At 39.4% G+C, this 18,842-nt stretch overlaps 2 protein-coding genes across 3 annotated transcripts in view; one reads left to right on the plus strand and one right to left on the minus strand.

Annotated features, from left to right (window-relative positions):
• arhgap42b (Rho GTPase activating protein 42b) overlaps positions 1 to 15,329 on the plus strand; it is a 75,393-nt gene extending 60,064 nt beyond the window's left edge. Inside the window, exons 11-25 of one of the 2 annotated variants that reach the window (XM_005735937.1) lie at positions 197 to 253; positions 1,867 to 1,945; positions 2,283 to 2,322; positions 2,635 to 2,697; positions 2,882 to 2,956; positions 3,455 to 3,539; positions 3,736 to 3,794; positions 4,874 to 4,979; positions 5,178 to 5,337; positions 10,662 to 10,812; positions 11,028 to 11,435; positions 11,724 to 11,880; positions 12,644 to 12,706; positions 12,809 to 12,888; positions 13,703 to 15,329. In XM_005735937.1, coding sequence (XP_005735994.1) covers positions 197 to 253; positions 1,867 to 1,945; positions 2,283 to 2,322; positions 2,635 to 2,697; positions 2,882 to 2,956; positions 3,455 to 3,539; positions 3,736 to 3,794; positions 4,874 to 4,979; positions 5,178 to 5,337; positions 10,662 to 10,812; positions 11,028 to 11,435; positions 11,724 to 11,880; positions 12,644 to 12,706; positions 12,809 to 12,888; positions 13,703 to 13,791 — 1,672 coding nt within the window. In that variant the 3' untranslated portion in view covers positions 13,792 to 15,329. The remainder of the gene's footprint in view (positions 1 to 196; positions 254 to 1,866; positions 1,946 to 2,282; positions 2,323 to 2,634; positions 2,698 to 2,881; positions 2,957 to 3,454; positions 3,540 to 3,735; positions 3,795 to 4,873; positions 4,980 to 5,177; positions 5,338 to 10,661; positions 10,813 to 11,027; positions 11,436 to 11,723; positions 11,881 to 12,643; positions 12,707 to 12,808; positions 12,889 to 13,702) is intronic. The other variant, XM_005735938.1, reaches the window with a different exon arrangement.
• A 65-nt stretch (positions 15,330 to 15,394) lies between these two features.
• pgr (progesterone receptor) overlaps positions 15,395 to 18,842 on the minus strand; it is a 4,813-nt gene continuing 1,365 nt past the window's right edge. Inside the window, exons 3-8 of the mRNA XM_005735935.1 lie at positions 18,172 to 18,288; positions 17,658 to 17,963; positions 17,245 to 17,389; positions 16,966 to 17,096; positions 16,187 to 16,344; positions 15,395 to 16,093 (exon numbers count right to left, since the gene is read on the minus strand). Coding sequence (XP_005735992.1) covers positions 15,938 to 16,093; positions 16,187 to 16,344; positions 16,966 to 17,096; positions 17,245 to 17,389; positions 17,658 to 17,963; positions 18,172 to 18,288 — 1,013 coding nt within the window. The 3' untranslated portion in view covers positions 15,395 to 15,937. The remainder of the gene's footprint in view (positions 16,094 to 16,186; positions 16,345 to 16,965; positions 17,097 to 17,244; positions 17,390 to 17,657; positions 17,964 to 18,171; positions 18,289 to 18,842) is intronic.

The following is an 18,842-nucleotide window of genomic DNA, read 5'->3' on the forward strand; positions in this document are numbered from 1 at the left end:
TGCGAGAGCTGTTCGGGTTTGATTAACATCTTCAAAGACTCGGTTTAACAGTGTTAGACGTCATCAGCTCTGTTTGTGTCCTGCATGTTTCTCGAGTCCTCTCCCCCCGCTCCGTTTGCTGTATGTCTACATTATCATTATTTTTTTTCTATTTTTGAACCCATCCCATCTTTTCTCTGTGTTCATGTCAATGTAGAAATGACATCTGTCGTGGAACTCTTTTCAGGCCGCTTCAGTTTTTCTGTAAAGTCCGGTATGTGAACTGACCAGTGCTGCCCTTTCAGTGCAGTTGCATGTGCTGCATGTGTCCTAATCATGTTGTTCACTCAATATTAAATCCAAACCTAATGAAATCCTGCTGCTTTCTTAGCACTTCACAAAATCTGACTTGGTCACTTGGTCAAGACACATTCTTAAATTATTTCTTCTTGTCTGCAATTACTCAAGTAACACACAATATTGAACTTAGAATTAATTCCTATTTTTTTCCCTTTCTTTTCAAAACCTTTGGCCATGTGGGAACATTCATAGTTGATTTGTTTTTAATGTTTCACGGGGAAATAGGATTACATATTGGGCAATGATCAGAAACCTTTAAGTAGCTGTCAGCTGATTAACACTGGCTCAATTGACCAAGCCATCCATTATGAATGCTTGATATCAGTTCTTTATAGTGATTTGTACCCCAGAATAGAGTTAGCACATCACTGTGTGTTAATGTTGCACTGCAGCAGCATTGCTCACGCTCGGTGAGTGTTGCTGAGCATGGACAATAACTGCAATTTATTTGCAGGACAACTCATTTATCATTAACTGCGCTGCCCCAAGGTGCGTGTTCTAACCACAAGGACAATGTGGGCCAAGCTCCAGTCAGCTTCAAGCTCATCCATTAATCCCCATTATAATAAACATGCTGTTGCCCAAGTTTAATCAGGCCAGCCATCTCGGAACCTCATTTTTAACGGGTTGATTCACCCGAATTAGTAAAGAGGTATCCAGCTATGCGGATACTTTTATTTGCCCAGATTCTGAGATAGCCATCTCTGAAACATCCTCTGCCAGCCCAATAAAAAGAATTTCATTTGAGCTGCTCGTAGCAATGAAAGAAGAGTTTCATTAAAAATTTACCACCAACGTGTCTTTCATAAGGACTTAAGGGAAAATACATCCATTAAAAAAAATGATATGAGGTTGGATGAGGGTAGCAGAGATGCTGTTTTGGGAAAGAGATGTTGTTAAATGATTTGAGAGCAACACAAATATAAATATTTTCTTCTGCGTTCACCTGTACGGGTTTGGAGTCTTTAATATTGGACAACTTAAAAGCTGGTGAAATAAATGCTAAACTGTCTGCATGTCAAAATATCAGTAGGGGTGTTGTTAAAGGTGTAGCACTTTTTTTTGTATTTTGGTTGAAATGACCTTTAACACATGCAAGCTGACACAGCTCCATGCTAGTACTAACTGCCACTACTGGGTGGGGTGACGTTTTTTGTTTGCCGCCATCATCAGATAGTGTTCCATAATTGTGTTACAGCCAACTGAAGCAGTGCCACAAATCAAGGCATAATGCCCCAGATTCTCACTATGCTGCACACAGTAAGGTGAAAGCAGATAAAGCTGTATGCATGTTGGGTGCAAAAATGAATCACTCTAATATTAAGAACTTGTAGCTTCTAATTGGAAGGGTAATGTGAAGCACAAAGTGAACTGAGGGCATAGATTGAAGTCAAGCATTTGCACATGAGCTATTTTAGTTACACTAGTCCTTTTATAGTGGTCTCAGCCAATATAAACATGGTCTGTCCAGGGGCCCCAAGGAAAAGAGATCAGACTGAGACCAGCTTTTCTCTTAAATCTTTCCAGGCATGGCGTTATGACACTGCAGGCACTGTCAGAGTCCAACAGAAGACTGTGGCTCGAGGCCATGGATGGCAGGGAGCCGGTAAGGAACTCTGCCGGTTCTTCTTTGAAATATTCATTCGGTGCTGGCTGCAGTTGGTCAGGTTTTTTTAAAGTCCTTTGTTTGGCAAGAAGACAATGCCAAAAATGAATTATTTGTCACTGGCACCCTCTTCTGGTGGCTTTCTGTAAGGTTTTTTGTTGTTGTTTTTAGGAAACCATGACCTCACCATTTACTTGTGCTAATAATAGGACAGTCTACTCAAATTAGATTCAGTGGGAATAAGGTTTTGACATTATCCTTTTCTTTCAGCGATTTTTTTCAGTATTCAAACTAAGGTAACCTTTACATTATAATGATTTTTGTAAACTCTCTCTAGATTTACAACCTGCCGGCCATATTAAGCAAAAAAGAAGAGAGTGAGTATTGTTTTTATATCTTTCCAAACTCCTTCAGGATTAAAATGTTTGCCTTTCAAATTCTTAAAACGTAAAATAATGAGATCAACAACATACACATATGAAAGAAATACTCGTTACCTATGACTATGCCTTTTCATTAATACTATAATTTTACATATGCCCACTCAGCAGGCATAGCACAGCCTCACAGTACAGGGCTGAGCTATTAATTTGAGCAGCGGCATAAGGGAGAGCTTATTATCCCACATGACGGGCGGTTATCCCAGGCAGTAATTGTCCTTTCATTTCTGCTCTTGTTTTGTGTTACAGCATATCTTAATGAGGCAGGCTTCAACTTTGTAAGAAAATGCATTGACCTGGTCGAGATGAGAGGTGAGGCGCTTCAATCTCTCAGCTTTCATGTGTCAAATGATTTGAATGCAACCTGGTTGTAATGATTAACAATGTGCTCGTTAGTGGACTTGACAACACGTTGCACTGGCACGAGTCCTAAATAAACACAAAGTCTTAGGTCCTTGTTCCAATTCATCCTTTTGCTTTTTTCACTGCCACACAGGCATAAACACAATGGGACTGTACAGAATTGGAGGCGTCAATTCTAAAGTGCAGAAGCTGATGACCACAGTCTTTTGTAAGTAACTAAAATCAAAAGTATTATCAGTGAACTAATGTACCAAGTCAAACCCCTTATTCTGTAATTCACAAGTGTCTGAATCTCCATGGTAATGTATGAATAGTTTTCTAACGTGATCTTTTCCAGCAGAGTGAGGAAAGAGGTCCTCCTTGTGGTAGGACAGTGTAACAGCAATTAGGCCTTATATTATGTTGTCATTATTTTATTGAATTACAAGGTAGTCTCGTCTGGATATATATATAACACATTTGTACAGGAAATGTCTGAATGAGTTTGTTAAATGTCTCTAAATCTTGACCCCCAGTGCTATTAGACACCACACACGTCACTATTTATTTTCAATTCTCCTTTGAGTCTCTTGACACAAGAAGAAAGTATTTTCGGTCCTCGGTTGAGCAGCTTGACAGGTCATGTCATGTTGTATTGGTTTCTTAAGACAATTTGCAGCTTAAACTTACCTAGTGGTCATATAACAATAAAACCTCTTTCCAATAGCATCCAAAGCACCTGTGGATATGGACCTGGACCCAGACATGTGGGACAACAAAACTATCACCAGCGGCCTGAAGAATTACCTCAGGTCAGCTCGCCCCACCATCCACGTGCACTTAAATGTCAGGAGTCATCCTTGCCTCCATAGTGCGTCTTTGAAACCTCTCTGATGATAGTCATACATTAAGTGCTGCGACTGACTCACCAAGGATACCAGCTGCATTCACAGGACCTGTGTCACTCAGGAAATAAATTGCAACTGTTTCTTTTTTCTTTTCCATCAGGTGCCTGTCTGAGCCTCTAATGACTTTCAAGCTCCACAAAGATTTTATCATGGCTGTCAGTAAGTTACAGTTATAACATATTACATATTTTATCAAGTTCTCTATTATCCTTTCTTGTATAGAACAGATTAGGAAGATATTGGTACAGTTCAAATCATATAGCACTAATGAATCAGGTGCATCTGATAACTAACTAATTATGTCAATTGCAAATGTTAAGCAGGATTTATGTGAAGAGATATTGCATTAGAATTTTGAAAATCTTTATGAAACATTTTGAATTCATTTTAGAGATTTGAGCTTTGTGAGCACTACGTCTGGGTTATCAAAGCAGGGAAAGCAAATGAGTCAGGACTGATCTGATTAAATCATTTCTATCTGAGGAAATACTTGTATGGATCTCAGGTCATCTCAAACTGTGATGTCAGAGTGACTCGAGTGTGACTTTGTAATGAGAATAACTTTTTTTTTTTTACCGTAAAAACCGTGAACTTAAACATTTAACATAACTTAAACATTGAGATAAATTTGCTGATATGTCCACTCCTGGGAAGATTAGCAGCTGTCCCAAATGCTTTGCAGTTTTTAATAATCTTCCTCACTTCGCAGAATGATGCACATCAAATTGCAATTCTCACATAGATGGTCAGCAAAAGTTTCTTCTCATCTTTCCTTCTTGGCACTGTTGCCAAAAATCTGAATGCTACAGACCTGCAAACTGCCAAAACGTTTATAGAGGTGGTCGCATTCGCTGATGATCAGTTAATCAACTGTGTTTGATTAGCAGCTCCTGGCTGCTGCTTACCATGTTCATTTCAATGGAAGTAGTAATGGCGTAGTTAATTGTTTACACACCACTTGTGCATTTTGGCTTAGTTTTGGGGGTTAAGTGTCAGGGTTAGAATTAGGGTTGTTTTTATTAAATAAATAATGACACAGTAATATGTGATGTATTGTTCATGTGAGGTTGTATTTACCTCATTTTAAGACCTGTTTAGGGCCAGAAGATAAAACCTTAGAATTAAAATGGGATGTACTTTCTTTTTCACACAATTACATCTGAAATACAATTATTCCATAAGTCAGTAGTGGCCAGCATTTCTACTCTTCCCTCATTTCTATTTATTTTCTTTCTCAGAGTCCGATGATCAGAACTACAGAGTGCGTGCTGTCCATGCTTTGGTTCATAAGATGCCTGAAAGAAACAAGGAAATGCTGGAGTTACTAATAAAGCATCTTGTCAGGTACATGTTCTTGTAATCAATCAATTAACTTGCAGACTTAACGTTACCTGAAACTAATTAAAGTTATCTGAGGCACTGCACCGCAATTGCAGGCGTCTCGCCAACTCTCACTATCTCGTAGACCAAAAAAAATCACCTCATGGTTAAACATGTGAATTCTTAGGACGCTTGTATGATGTGCTTGTCTTCTAAACGCAGAGTTTCTGCACAAAACCAGTCTAACCTGATGACAGTGTCAAACCTGGGCGTCATCTTCGGGCCTACATTGATGCGATCACAAGAGGAGACAGTTGCCGCCATGATGAACATTAAGTTCCAGAACATTGTGGTGGAAATACTTATTGAAAATTTCAACAAGGTGAGTCACAGTTTGACTTTGAATGGCCTGGTATGCTTTTAATTATATCTGCATCAATAAAAACATTCCTCGTGCAGCAGTTTTCTGAAGTAGAATATCCATATTTCCTTATTAGAACAGATTTATAGAAAGATCTCTTATGGTTTATAATCATTTTTCATGTTTCTCAAAAAACGACACCTAGACAGCAACAGATAGCAGAAGACACAGACGAGCGACAAGAATAATGCGTTTTATAATGCTATATGAACTTTCATATTCCAATGTTTATGTTAAATTCAATTGACATTTAGTCATGTGAATACATTGTTGCCACTAGTAGTATCATACATAAAGCACAAGCCGAAACAAATGGCTGCATCAGCACTGTGTATGTGTGTATTTCTCTGTGTGACTGTTTGCGCGCGCACTTGCGTGCATGATTGTGTGCTCTGTGCCGTGTGCTAGAGGCACATACAGTCAAACAGTTAGCAGAGGAGAAAAAAATAGCAGAAGCTGGCTCTGAGATGAAATGTAACAAGTGCACATATATTTGTTTCATTTTTTAATTTAATTTGTTGCTTTTAAGCCAAAAGCTGAAGGCACCCAGTGAGTGAAAATGATTGCATTGGCTCACAACATTTGATGCGGCGTGCCTCTTTAAATACAGGATCCATGGAGGAGGTTTATTTCTTACAAGTGATGATGGTTAAGTATAATTTCAATTCAGTATAGCATTGTCTTGCTGAAACATGCATGCCTTCCTGATAAAGACATCTGCATCGGAGCATAGGTGGCTCTAAAACCCATCTATATATACCTTTCAACATTGAAAGTGTCACTCCAAAAGTGCAAGGTACCAATTCTATAGGCACTAATGCAGTGCCATACTATGAAAGATGCAGACTTTTTATCTAAGTGCTTATAATATGTAATGGTTCCTCTCCTCTTTAGTCCAGTTGACACTGCAGCCGTGTTTTCCAGAAAGAATTTAGAATTTTGATTTGTCTGACCACAGTTTTCCACTTTGCCTCGGTCCATTTTCAATTACCACTGGCCCAGAGAAGACTGCAGCATTTGTGGAGCGTGTTCAGATATGGCATCTGCTTTGATCCATAGAGCTTTAAACTGCTTTGTAGATAGCAGAGTGAACTGTGTTAAACAATAATTTCTGGGAGTGTTACTGAGCCTGTGAAGTTACTCTTAAATAACAGAATCATCCCTGATTTTAACACAGTGCTGCCTGAGGGAGAGAGTAGTATTCCCCCAACTGTTTCTTTTTTTTACCTCTTACTTTTCCAGCCTTTTGTCTCTAGCCAAACTTTTTTAGATGTGTTGCTGGCCTCAAACTCAAAATGAGCTCATATTGTAATTAAAAGGGTATATTTTTAAATGTTTTCTATGTTCTATTGTGAATAAAACACAATAGACATTTACAATTGACATTTACAAATCATGCCATTATTTTTTTGTTTTGTTTGTTTGTTTGTTTTTACATTATACACAGCGTCCCAACTTTTTAAGAATTGAGTTTGCACAGACAGCCTGTTGAAGAGAAACATCTCGCTGCCCCATTAAAACTACGAGGTTAGAGTAAAAGGATCAACACTATCAGATGTTTATATCATATCAGTTAAGAGTTCAAGACTCCTTCTATGTCAACTACCACAATTTTCCTCTGAAAGTGGAAAATGGTTTGACTTCCCACTGTCACCCTAAGAACAGGTTTCATGGACCTAATTTCTCTCTACCCAAAATCAGGAGCATTTGGGGGATTAAAGTGAAGCTGGATTTGGGACTTTCAGGGATGGGTCATGGCTGCAAATGCATCTCTCAACTCCTTGCCTCTTCTTTAAAATTGCCACAGTTAGAAAGAAGCTCATGGGGCTCTTCTCTGCATGCAGTGAAATGTCTGTGGGACATAAGGAAACTGTCAGAATGGAACTGTAGGAGTTCAATATGAGAGTATCTGATGTTAATATTAAACATTATTCACCACAACATCCAAGTTTGATAGTTAAAGGCCTAAAACAGTCAGCGACTATGGACCAGAAGGTCAGTTTGCATAACCTCAATCTAGAAGAAGGTAAGTTAACTACATCCTTGTTGCTATCACAGTGATTTTTTTCTTGTCTCTGGGCAGCATATGTTTCTGCAAGGAAGACATTCATACCCCTGTTTTATCTTTGATGAATCAACCCCTCACTTCTGAAGGGAGGGTGAAGGTGTCAGCATTATGTCTTAAATTCGGTGTATGGGCTGTCTTGTGAGGTGAATAAGCAATGGACAGAATCAGCTGACTCATCAAGAGAAATTGTAATGACGACCCCAACCATGTGCTCATTGTGCTCATGCTCCCTTTGAGCTTTATTGAACTATTTCAGTAGGTGTTATGGAGAATGGATTGTTGGACCCAACAACAATGTGCAGTTAAAAGTTAGAAGTTTTCATTTATCCACAGGATAATGCTGCTCAACAAACATTATGATGTCAGAGGTGAATGCACAGTCATTTGAAAACTTTTTCCTAGGGCATGAAGCGGGAGAAAGTTGGAGGTTAACACATTTGACTTGTGGCATTTCTGTATGTGGTCTCTCTGTGCACAGTTTAAGCTTTGCTGGCTCCCCTTAAAATCAAGATGCGTGGCTGCACCCTGAGTCAACATACTGTCAGTCTGCCCCAGGGCAGCTGTGGCTACAACTGTCGCTTGCCTCCACCAGTGTGTGAATGTGAGAGTGAATGAATAGTGGAATTGTACAGTGCTTTGAGGGCCCCGAAAAGCGCTATATAAATGCAATCCATTATTGCATTTATTTATGCGTTCGTGGCTCAAGAGTTGGGAGTTCGCCTTGTAATCGAAAGGTTGCCGGTTCGAGCCCCGGCTTGGACAGTCTCGGTCGTTGTGTCCTTGGACAAGACACTTCACCCGTTGCCTACTGGTGGTGGTCAGAGGGTCCGGCAGCCTCGCCTCTGTCAGTGCGCCCCAGGGTGGCTGTGGCTACAATGTAGCTTGCCATCACCAGTGTGTGAATGTGTGACTGGATGTGTAAAGTACTTTGGGGTCCTTAGGGACTAGTAAAGCGCTATACAAATACAGGCCATTTACCATTATTATTATTATTACTATGCTCCATCATCTAAGACAGCATAGGCATCAAAGGTCCTAATTTTGTTTCTAAGTCTTATTTTAATTACCTTTAGTGTGACTTTAGATAATATAATCTGTGGGTTCAAGTGCAACACTCTGGATATCTGGATTCTCTTCATTATCCCTGGATGCTGACTTTTGCACCTAAAACAAACACCTGTTTTGCACCAGAGAATTGTGTGGAGCGTGATACTGTAGTTGAATATGAGCCTGTATTGGGCCGGAGGCTGCTATATAAACTGCTGAGGTACACAGAAGTTTATTTAGCAGCCACGGAGAATGTTACTGGAAAGGTAGGTAAAGGAGAACAAATAGAGTGAGGTTTCAGTAATAATGGGTGGAGGTCAAACTGCATATAATGCGGCCATGGCCTGCTGAACTGGTGGTAACTGAAAATATAGGCCATAGGTTGGCAAACTATGCTAAGCCCCTGCAGATACAGAGGGTTGGACTTGATAGGAACATACAAAGGAACAGATTGGTGGCATTTGGTCAGGAGGCAAATTATTTGGCCTTTAATGGGCACTTGAGGTGCTTGTAGAGCTGTAGATTGGCTTCTGGTATATAAGGAGAGAGAGGTTAGGTGTCAAAACTCACTTTGAAGGTGTATGAGAAGCCAATGTGGAGCCATAAGGCACACAAGGGGTAGAGACTGGATTAAATGGCACATAAGCTTTTGAGGCTTATGGTTCCTGAACCTGAGACTCCATTTGGGGGACTTCAGCAGGTCTTTTATGCTTATATCGTGCAAAGGTACAGTACCTATGACTATGAACAGAACAGGTTTGAGCAAACTGGCAGGATTTTCCACTATCAAGAGTGGATATGGATTCAGGTAAATTTGGTTCAGATCGTATGTTCTCATAGTGAGCTTCACTACTATCATTACAGAGGCTGGTTTATTCTCTCTCTGCTATTTTCTGTCTTATTAAATCAGTCTCGACTCTCTGAAATGGGTTCTACACACTTTCTTGGTTGCTTTAGGGGCTCGCCCTGAAGTTCTACTTTTTTAGTCTCACAGATGCACTGAAGGCATCCATGCTGCTTCTCATGATCTTTTGGGGTTGCTTCTGAATCCTTTCCAGCTCAAATGATCAAGAAAAAAACTACAGAGATGTTTGTACTGGTTTACTGAACACCCAGTGTCATAGCCCAAAGGCTGTTTTAAAGGTGGACAATTAATGGCAGTTAGGTAGCTTGTTCAATAGACAAGCGATTGTTTTTTTACACTTGAGATATCAAATTAAAGACAAATAAATGCAATTGCAGATAAAGGGAAATTGGCAATCTTAGCAATCCTAGCAGCCACCATCTTTATATTCATTGCCTTTAAGGTAACACCGTAAAGGAATCTAATGTAACCCAAATAATACACACATTCAGATGATCCTGAAATATGATGTAAATCAAATAGATGAAAGACTAAACAGTCTCCTTACACTTAGAATATTCTCTTTGTTGTCTGTTTCATAATTACTTAGCCTCCTGGGTGTGTCCAACTGTTTGACAGTTATGATGTACTGTGACAGGTGTGGCACGGTCAGAAAAGGTGAGGTTTTTAAACTTGTGATTTTAACATTGTAATTGAAATTCCATCTCATCCTTTTATAAGTGTAACATCGGCAAACAGTTTTATAGAAAGGGCCAGTCACGCACATCCTGCTAGACCAGCTATCAATACACGCCGAAACACGGAGGTAATTCAACTTCAGTCGCTAATAACAGGATTTTTTCTGGCTCTGAATGAGCCCCCGAGGGGTGGCATGAGAAGCACAATCACCCAATCTATCAAAAAGGCAATGTGTCTGTCACCTTATTTAACATTTTCCTGTTTTTTTCTTACCACTTGATGAACAAAAAAAAAAGAATTATTGACCAAATGAAACCTTGTTTAACAAAACTTTGTGCAAACTGAAAAATTCTTTATGTAGGATAAATATTTTACTATACTTTTACATAGCTGCTATAATTATCTTTACTTACAGAACCGTTAAACCAGAGATATAAAAAGCAAGATTTGCTAGATGTCTGGTGGTTAAGATTTGTTAGTTAGAGGTTAGTTCATCAAAATATATAAATGGGTACTGAGAGCGTTTGAAGAGTACTGATAAAAATCATGTTGAAATGTCAGACTGTATAGAAATACATAGTTTCTGTATTTGTATTGAGTAATCAGTGTTTCTTTCTGGACCTGTAGATCTTCCACCAGCCTCCAGATCCCAATGTGCCTCTGCCCCAGCCCCAGAGTCGACCTGGCTCTCGCAGGAGCAGGGCCATCTGTCTGTCCACCGGGCCCCGAAAACCCCGGAGCCTCTACACTCCCACACTGTGTCTTGCAGATGCAGATAGTGAGTACCAAGGAAGTGATGAGTGTCACAATTTGTTAAACCACGCCTTTAATATCTTTTAGGAATCTTTACACGCAGTCTCCTACATTTAGGCCAGCTCTCTAAAGCTAATGAATAATATAATATCTAAACATTTTTTGTCTAAATTGCAAAGAAGCTAAAATCTTTTACTTGCTAAGCAGGTTTTAATGAGGGCCTTGTGTGCCTCGTCTCTGGTCCCTGCATAGGTGACGCTTTGAGCAGCAGTCCAGACAGCACCCCCATGGGGAGTATGGAGTCTCTGTCTTCCCATTCCTCGGAGCAAAACACCTCCTCCAAAACAGCTTCCTCTAGACAGAGGACATGTCAGGACAAGTCACTCCTGGACCTCCGCCGGACACCTTCACAGCTTTCAAATGGCCCCCAGAGTGCCGTGTTTGTCAGCAGTCCCGACTCGAGCTCCAGGGAGGACACGGGACGCACAGATGGCGAGTCAGAGGATGCTCTTAGCTCGTCCTCAGTCAGCACAACACCAAGGCTGTCTCCTGCACCCAAGAAAGCCCCACACTGTCGTGCTGACCTCAGGCCAGAGCTGCTAAACCGCTCCACGGCACCCTCTCTCAAATCATTGCATATATCCGAAGGTACGATAATCGTGAAGCGATGCCATTTGAAACGTAATTTGCAGTTATTTTGACTTAAAATCAAGTCGATCAGAATCTCATGAAAGTGAAATTTCAGGACAGAATAGATAAACTGGGTAGTTTTCACTGTTATGATTTATCCTTCAAGGGCTTTCAAAAACTGACAGTAGCTCGAGAATATTTTGTTATTTCCTGATTTATTTGGTGCAGCGTGATAGCTGTTCCTTAGTGTCTGCCTTTTGTTTCTATGTGTCATTTACGAGTTATTATTTGTATGTCGCCCTTCAGGCCACAGGAGCTGCTCTGGATCTGTCCAAAGTTTATCAACACTGGAGTCCAAAGAGAGTTTAAAGCCTACTGAGCACCCAAACCTTCCACCAAAACAAGCGATCCGCCGCAGGATGGACACTTCAGTCAGCAATGGCTACCAAAGACCTGGCTCAGTGTAAAGAGCTTTAAAAAGCAAATCATTTTTCTCATCACAAGTTAGAGTTTTAACATGTCTCCACAAAATAAATACAAGGCAAACAGGCTTTTACATATATACTTGATTTTCTTTCTCCCTTCCTCTCTGTTTGCCCTCTGAGTTTTCTGCCTCCTTCATCTGTTTACGAGCATCGAGAGGTTTCTAAGGACAGATGAGTGCGTGTTGTGAGATTTATGTCTTTCCTGCTCTGGTGGGAGAGCTGGCCTTAATTACGTTCTGCCTGCTCTCGGGTTGCCGTGACCCAGCACCAGTCTGCACTGGATCTCTTGAGATGAATAGATAGTTTGACTTGTCTTGTCTAAGAAACCAGTCACACTTGTCTTTCAATTAGTTTTCCCGTATAGCATCCAGCTAGCTTGCCCTAGTCTCTGTTGTCCCCATGACTCTGGGGTTATGTCCAGGGTCAAGTGCGGCCTCGTTATATAGTTTAACTCAGTTTAGCTTTGTGTTAAAGCTGAGTCTGCCAGGAGGAAGGAAACCTCCCATATTGTGTGGTTAAGCCTTTCATTTCATTCTCAACAATGAAAAATGCTGGCAAGAGCAAGTAAACTAAGACAGCACTGATACATTATAATAGATAACACACAGTTACACTGTTTCATTATTTTAAAATCATCTTAATTGTCACTCATGCATGTCTTAAATGGCATAATTACAGCTTGACATACTTTACACAATGAAGTGCACTGAACTCTATTGTTTTTTTTCCAATTGTTTTCAGGGTGGCTGCCCGAGCATTGCTTTTTGAAAATGCCTCCACCCAACAGTCTGCTCCAGTTGGAAGGTGATAAAAAATTACGACCCCAAACAAGAGTTTGACCTAATCGATCCCACGCTCATCTCCTTAAATCTGCGATTACAAAGCATATTTTTGTTGTCTTTACAGAGATGCCAAGGCAATGTATTCCTGTGAGGCAGAGCACAGTCATGAGCTCAGCTTTCCACAGGGGGCACACTTCTCAAACGGTGAGCAGAAAAAGCGCAAACACATAAGCACATTTAACTGTCTGCTTGTAAGCCGACCTTCGCTTTACAGCAAAAGTGCTTGGATTCAAGATTGCAAATGATTCGTTGAAAGGCTGATCGGAAGTGTAAATACTGTACACACAGAGGGGGTAATTTGCCTGACTTGTGCTGACAGCAAAGAGCAGGAACTTGGTGAATTTCCAGTGTTGAAATGGAAAGTTTTTGCTCTTAGCGCGACACTCCCATATACATTATGGACATCCAAACAGTGCCAAGATTTTTTTTATTGCCTCCTGCTTGTTTCCATTAAGAGATGACTTGGCCCACAAACAGTCTAGGCAGGTCACTGTAACCTAGTAATGAAAGGCACCAGTGCCGGTTTCCTCTTAGCACAGCCAGCAGAGCCAAATGCAAAAACGTCAACAGATGCTCCCCACAATTTACTAGCAGGCAGACTTTTATTGTTCTCCATTTTCTCTACATCTTAATTCAGCACATCTCTGCTAGATTGTATTTACCGGACATTTTACAGCTGTTTCCCTTTGTTTTGGTGAATCTCCGCAATAATTTAGTTTAGTTTTAATGGTTTAAACTGTTTGCGTTTCTTTCACGATGGCTAAAATTCAAATACTTCATGGGGACTGAATCTGAAGAGCAGACTAGCCCAGAGCCCTCCTCAATCTAATATTCAATAATTCTTGTAAATTATGCAGTCAAATATAGGCTCAGTGATTCAAATCAGCTTATTCCAGATCAGAAGTCTGAATCTGTTTTTTCACTGGCTCGGTATGTTTTTCTCTCTTCTGTCCTGTAGTCTACCCCTCTGTTGAACCAGGCTGGCTCCAAGCAACATACGAGGGAAAAACAGGTTTAATCCCAGAGAATTATGTTGTCTTCCTCTGACAGGTGGTAAACTTTGCATCTTTTCATGGTATCCATGGAAAACAAATCACACAATGTGCTTAAATCTCCCTATTATTATACTAATGCATATTATGCATTTTTAGCAGTTATCAAGCAGGTCAATAATTGCTTAAACAGTGCGACAAGTCCAAAGATATACCTCCCTTACTGTAATGACTATTGTGTGCTTCTGGAGAATGGACATTATTGTTAGATTTAACTATGTTGCCTGCTGGCTGCACTGAGTGACAGCGTTCACTTACAAAATCACCAAACAATATCATATCCCATTTCACACATTTTATTCTCAGAAAAATATCATATTTTAACTTCCCATTATATTAGCAAAACATATTCATCAAGAAGTTAATGAAAATCTGCTGTCTCATAAACATTTGTATTGACTGTAATTTAACAAGCTGTGATTTAAAATGAGAAGATCTATTTGAATCTAATAGAAAAAAAAATGTATAATGGGTTTGCACCTTAATTTTCATGTTTTTGTACTCTGATCATTGCTCATCCACTGAATCTCCTCACTGCTGCAGTGCACTTTCTGGTTCAGTAGCTACACGGTACTGTAATGTACATTAAAGTTTGTAAGTCTTTTTCTCTGTAATTCCACATCAAAAGATATTTACTTCTAATGACATTATTATTTTTATTATTACTATACACTGCTCACAATGATATATATCACATGTTTGTTTTATAATGTTACAAATGAATGTTACGAGAAGTGTCCTTGATACACCGGTGTACTGGTAATGACAACTAGACAAGCATAGCGTTAACAGATAAAGTTCTATTTCTGTCACAGCATTTTTCTAAAGAAATGTTTCTAATTACATAAAAAGTTAACTTCATTGATACCGTTTAAGAAAAGCATAAAAGAAAAATTAACAACAAGGTCACTTTGAAGTAAAGGGTTCTCTGGCTAGCCAAATTGTTTCTGGGAGTGCATTTTTAGTTTCGCTGTTGCCAAGATCAGGATGTTCTTTTCTTTTCCTTTTACATGTTAGGAATGCAAAGCGGCCTTGAACAGCGATGCCGGACTTGTACTCCCTTAGAGTCTGAATTTGCAGGGGCAAGTTATATCATTGAAATGATATTCATATCCCAAATATGTAACATTTGGCATCCTTTTATATACTGGAAGTTTGATGCCTTGGAGACATCTACTGTATCCTGACAGTGCATAAACATGTCTATAAATAAACTTAAGCATGATAGACCAGTTGTCCAAATTTCTTTGCTATAGTTAGTGAGTGGAGATAAAGCTTTGTAGCAGTAAAGTTCTCCTCAAGTGTTCTTCCTATCCATAAAGACATGACAATAAATTTTATTTTATTTTTTACATTTGGACCCTTTAAGCTTGTCAAGCCAGTAATGTTTTACTTCAAATTTGTCGCATTTCCTGGCCAAAGAACTCAGAAGTTGCGATAACTCAGGAGAAAATGTGGTTATTGTCCTGAATGGTCTGGATTTCTTAACAGTGCAATATTAATGGTAATAAACATGTTTGCAGTTGTCGCTTGCATCGCATTAAGATCTCATTATTTACATGTACATTTATGTTGATGCAGATATGCATGTAAATTAAAGCTGGTGAGCTAAGTTTTGTTAAGAAAATATGGCTCATAGTTCACTTTTCGTTCTTATAAATATTTTAAACAAAGTTATTTTAAAGGTTTCACCTTCCTTAAGTAGGTATGGTGAGTTACTATGCTGGTATCCTGTATTGATTAGCCTAAGTCACAAATTTCAATTTATTCTGCACCTTTCCTTGAAAAATGTTAGCATTTTTGTATTTATTTTTTATTTGTTTTGAATACAAAAATATCTCTAATGGTTTTCTTAAAACCTACTATGTTCAAAGCAAGTTTTATACACAACTTGTAGGAATGGAAATGGTGGATACACCTGAATAAAACATAGGAACTTTATTGATTGATGCCTCTAAATGTATCATTTTCAAGATATGTCTCTGCTAAAAACATTTTAAGAAACCTGGTCATCCTGTTTAACCTCAAGCAAATTAGAGGCATTTTGGCAAAATGAAGGCTCTGAAGAATCCAGTAACAATGGGATGAGTAATCCAGACACAAGCTGTCTTCACAGAGCTGCAGTATCTGTGTTGGCAATGTCATTTGCTGTGGAATAAGAGGGGCCTCACCATGCCAGCAAGGACCTTGGGAAGCTGGGAGGCAATGACCTCTGACATCATCTCTGGAAACTCCACTTTCATGGCATCTGCCTGGATGAAGGTACTCAAACAGAACAGGTTGATCTTCTTTACTATCTGTTAAAAAAGAAACATCAATTTGTGTCTTGGTAGTTGTTAAAGTGGCAAAAATATATATACGGTTATACTGAGCTCTGTGGGGGAGCCTACATCATGAATGGCATCCATGAGTTTGGTGAGGTGGTAGAATCGCTGGGAACTTGCCACGATGCCCTTCTCCTTCATTTGAATAGCCTTGGTCAGCTCCCGAATGTAGTTTTGTCTCATTTCATCAAATGCTGCCTGACTTTTTAATCCTTCAAGAGGCACTAAGTGCAGAGAAGATATTTGCATATTTAAAATTGCACTAAACATTTCAAAACGGTATTGTTAGAAGAAGTAAAGAAATACTGGGGAGATGTTATGCAAGTACCAGCCAGCAATGATTTTAAAGGTAAATGCCGTTAGTAAAACTAGGATTGATAGCAGTTGCTACATAAATCTTGTCAAGATGCACACTGCTTTTATAAAAATGTCTTTATTGTGCAGTGCAGCTGTAACTGATCATAGCTTAGTTTGTAAGTCTCCTTAACAGCGTGAAATAGGGCCGTGCTATATGACCAAAATCTCTGATTCAGTTTATTTTGAAAAGTCTCAACGGGATCTTGAGCTTTATTGTGAAAGGTTTAGGTCGAAATAACGACAACGCATAAAAACAAGCGCTTGTCTGTCTGTAGTGTGGTTATATAAAATATAAGAGAAAGAGAGAACTTTAAGAAATTAATATAGCCACTACAGTGACCATCAAAATAATGAAAAAATATTGCCGTAAACAGTTTATTTTGTGACACCACGAAACAAACGATAGTGTAAAATGCAACGATAGACGTTTTTATATCGTCATCTGATATATATGGTTATATCGAACAGCCCTAGCATAACAGTCTTACCTGTGTTGAGCAATATTATGGCTTTCATGCAAAGAAACTCTTCGCGTGTAACTTGAAGATTTGCAAACTCCTGAGGAATAAACTGTATCGCTAGACAGAGGTCGTAAATTGGAGATCTCCTCATTTGCTCCCTAATGGACAAAAGCACAAAATGGTTTACGTCTCTGGATAACCAGTAGACTCTTTCTCTACTGAAATCACTAACTTATGGATAAAAGAGTTCATGAATCATCACCAACCGAAAGCCATCTTCAATTGCCGATGACTGTGGTTACTTACTGGCTAAGAACCAGATCAGGTGCAAAGTACAAATGTTCACCGGTGACATTCTGAAAGGAGCGCCACCCAAGAGAGAACACCATCATGTTCATCCACGAGTACTGGATGAGTGTCATCTGATCATTGATGTGTAGATTACGAAAACCTAAAAAAAGAAAAAGAAGAACATTTCATTCATAACATTTCTTCTCGTATATATATGGTTTTCCAGTAACAGTAACATTTTTGTCTCAGTAGGTGTTTACAGTCATGTTAAACTATATTAAAATTTCCTGTCAAACACTCGGTGACAATATTCAAGGCATTACAAAGTCTTCTATCTTGGCGTTTAGGACTTTAGACTTCCAACAAGGCCCGCCACTAGATCCCCATGACAACAACTGTGATGGCCCTGAGATGCAGAAAGCTGTTACCTGGGAGAGATTTTGACCACTTCACAATCCACATCAGCTGTTTCTCACACAGCCTGTTGAGACTGGTGAGCAGAAGATGGGGAGCATCAGCCTGGGAGCTGTCATGACCAGAGTACACCACCTCTGGTTCGATGTTTTCAAGGATGTTGAGCATTTGTTGGGAGACTTGTAGCTCATGAATGCCTGGTATGTAAGACATGGGAGTCAAGGCTTGGCTGTCACCGGGCATGGTCATGTGGGACCGGAACATCAGGGATGGGGTCAAACCTGTGTCTTTCAAGGCCCCAAAGCGCTTCAGTTTCCTCCCTGTGACGTGAACACAAGTTCTGGTTTGATCTGATGGGAAACCACTAAATTCGTGCCAATAAGACATTTGAAAGAGTAAAATATCCTGAGGGGTTTTTTGTTGTTTTTTTGAGTCATGATTTTCTTTTTAATCTAAACATGCAGAATATTCTCTTTGGTTTTAATCATGGTTTCTTGGGACTACATGATAAATAAAACCAAATGATACCTCCAAGCATCATTCCTGCTTGATAGCACTTTCGAAGGCGACACGCAGGGCAATTTTTTCTCCGAATTTTGTCCACAATGCAGTCATTCCGCCCAGCACAGAGATAGCTGTGATGGCCTGTTGAATGAATAGGTACAGACAATGCAAAACATTTTTAGCAGTTCTCCATTCCAAATATGTAGGAAACGGGAGAGGTCTTTAATAAGAAGAGAATGTGTTGAAGAGTTCTTGACTATTAGCATGAATACTCTACTCCACGCTGAGGCAGCACTCTGGCAGAAAATTAGATAGAGGCAAGGCTGTGAGGACAGAGTGACATGGCCACGGTGAGACATAGTGGCTCTAATATATCTCACATTGAAAGATAACAGGAGAAAAAAAAACTCCAAGTGGAAGAACAGGATGTACACTAGTAACTGTGATACTAATAACCTTTAACAACTACCACAAAAGGTCATTATTATTCTTTTAACTTGGTTTTAGGAAAAAATTATAAAGATTAACATAGAAAATACATGTCTAAGCACTAAGAGAGATTTTTCATTTGTTTAAATATCGCAGTATTACGTTAGTAGTACATTGTGCAGCATTTTAAATGAGGGACATGAGGACAGAATCAAAAGAAAGAAAAAGACAGTAAGGAGTAAAGCAGTGAAAACTATATATATATA

The sequence above is a fragment of the Pundamilia nyererei genome, unplaced genomic scaffold (genome assembly GCF_000239375.1).
Source record: "Pundamilia nyererei isolate P.nyererei 1_Seehausen unplaced genomic scaffold, PunNye1.0 scaffold00066, whole genome shotgun sequence".
Taxonomy (NCBI): domain Eukaryota; kingdom Metazoa; phylum Chordata; class Actinopteri; order Cichliformes; family Cichlidae; genus Pundamilia; species Pundamilia nyererei.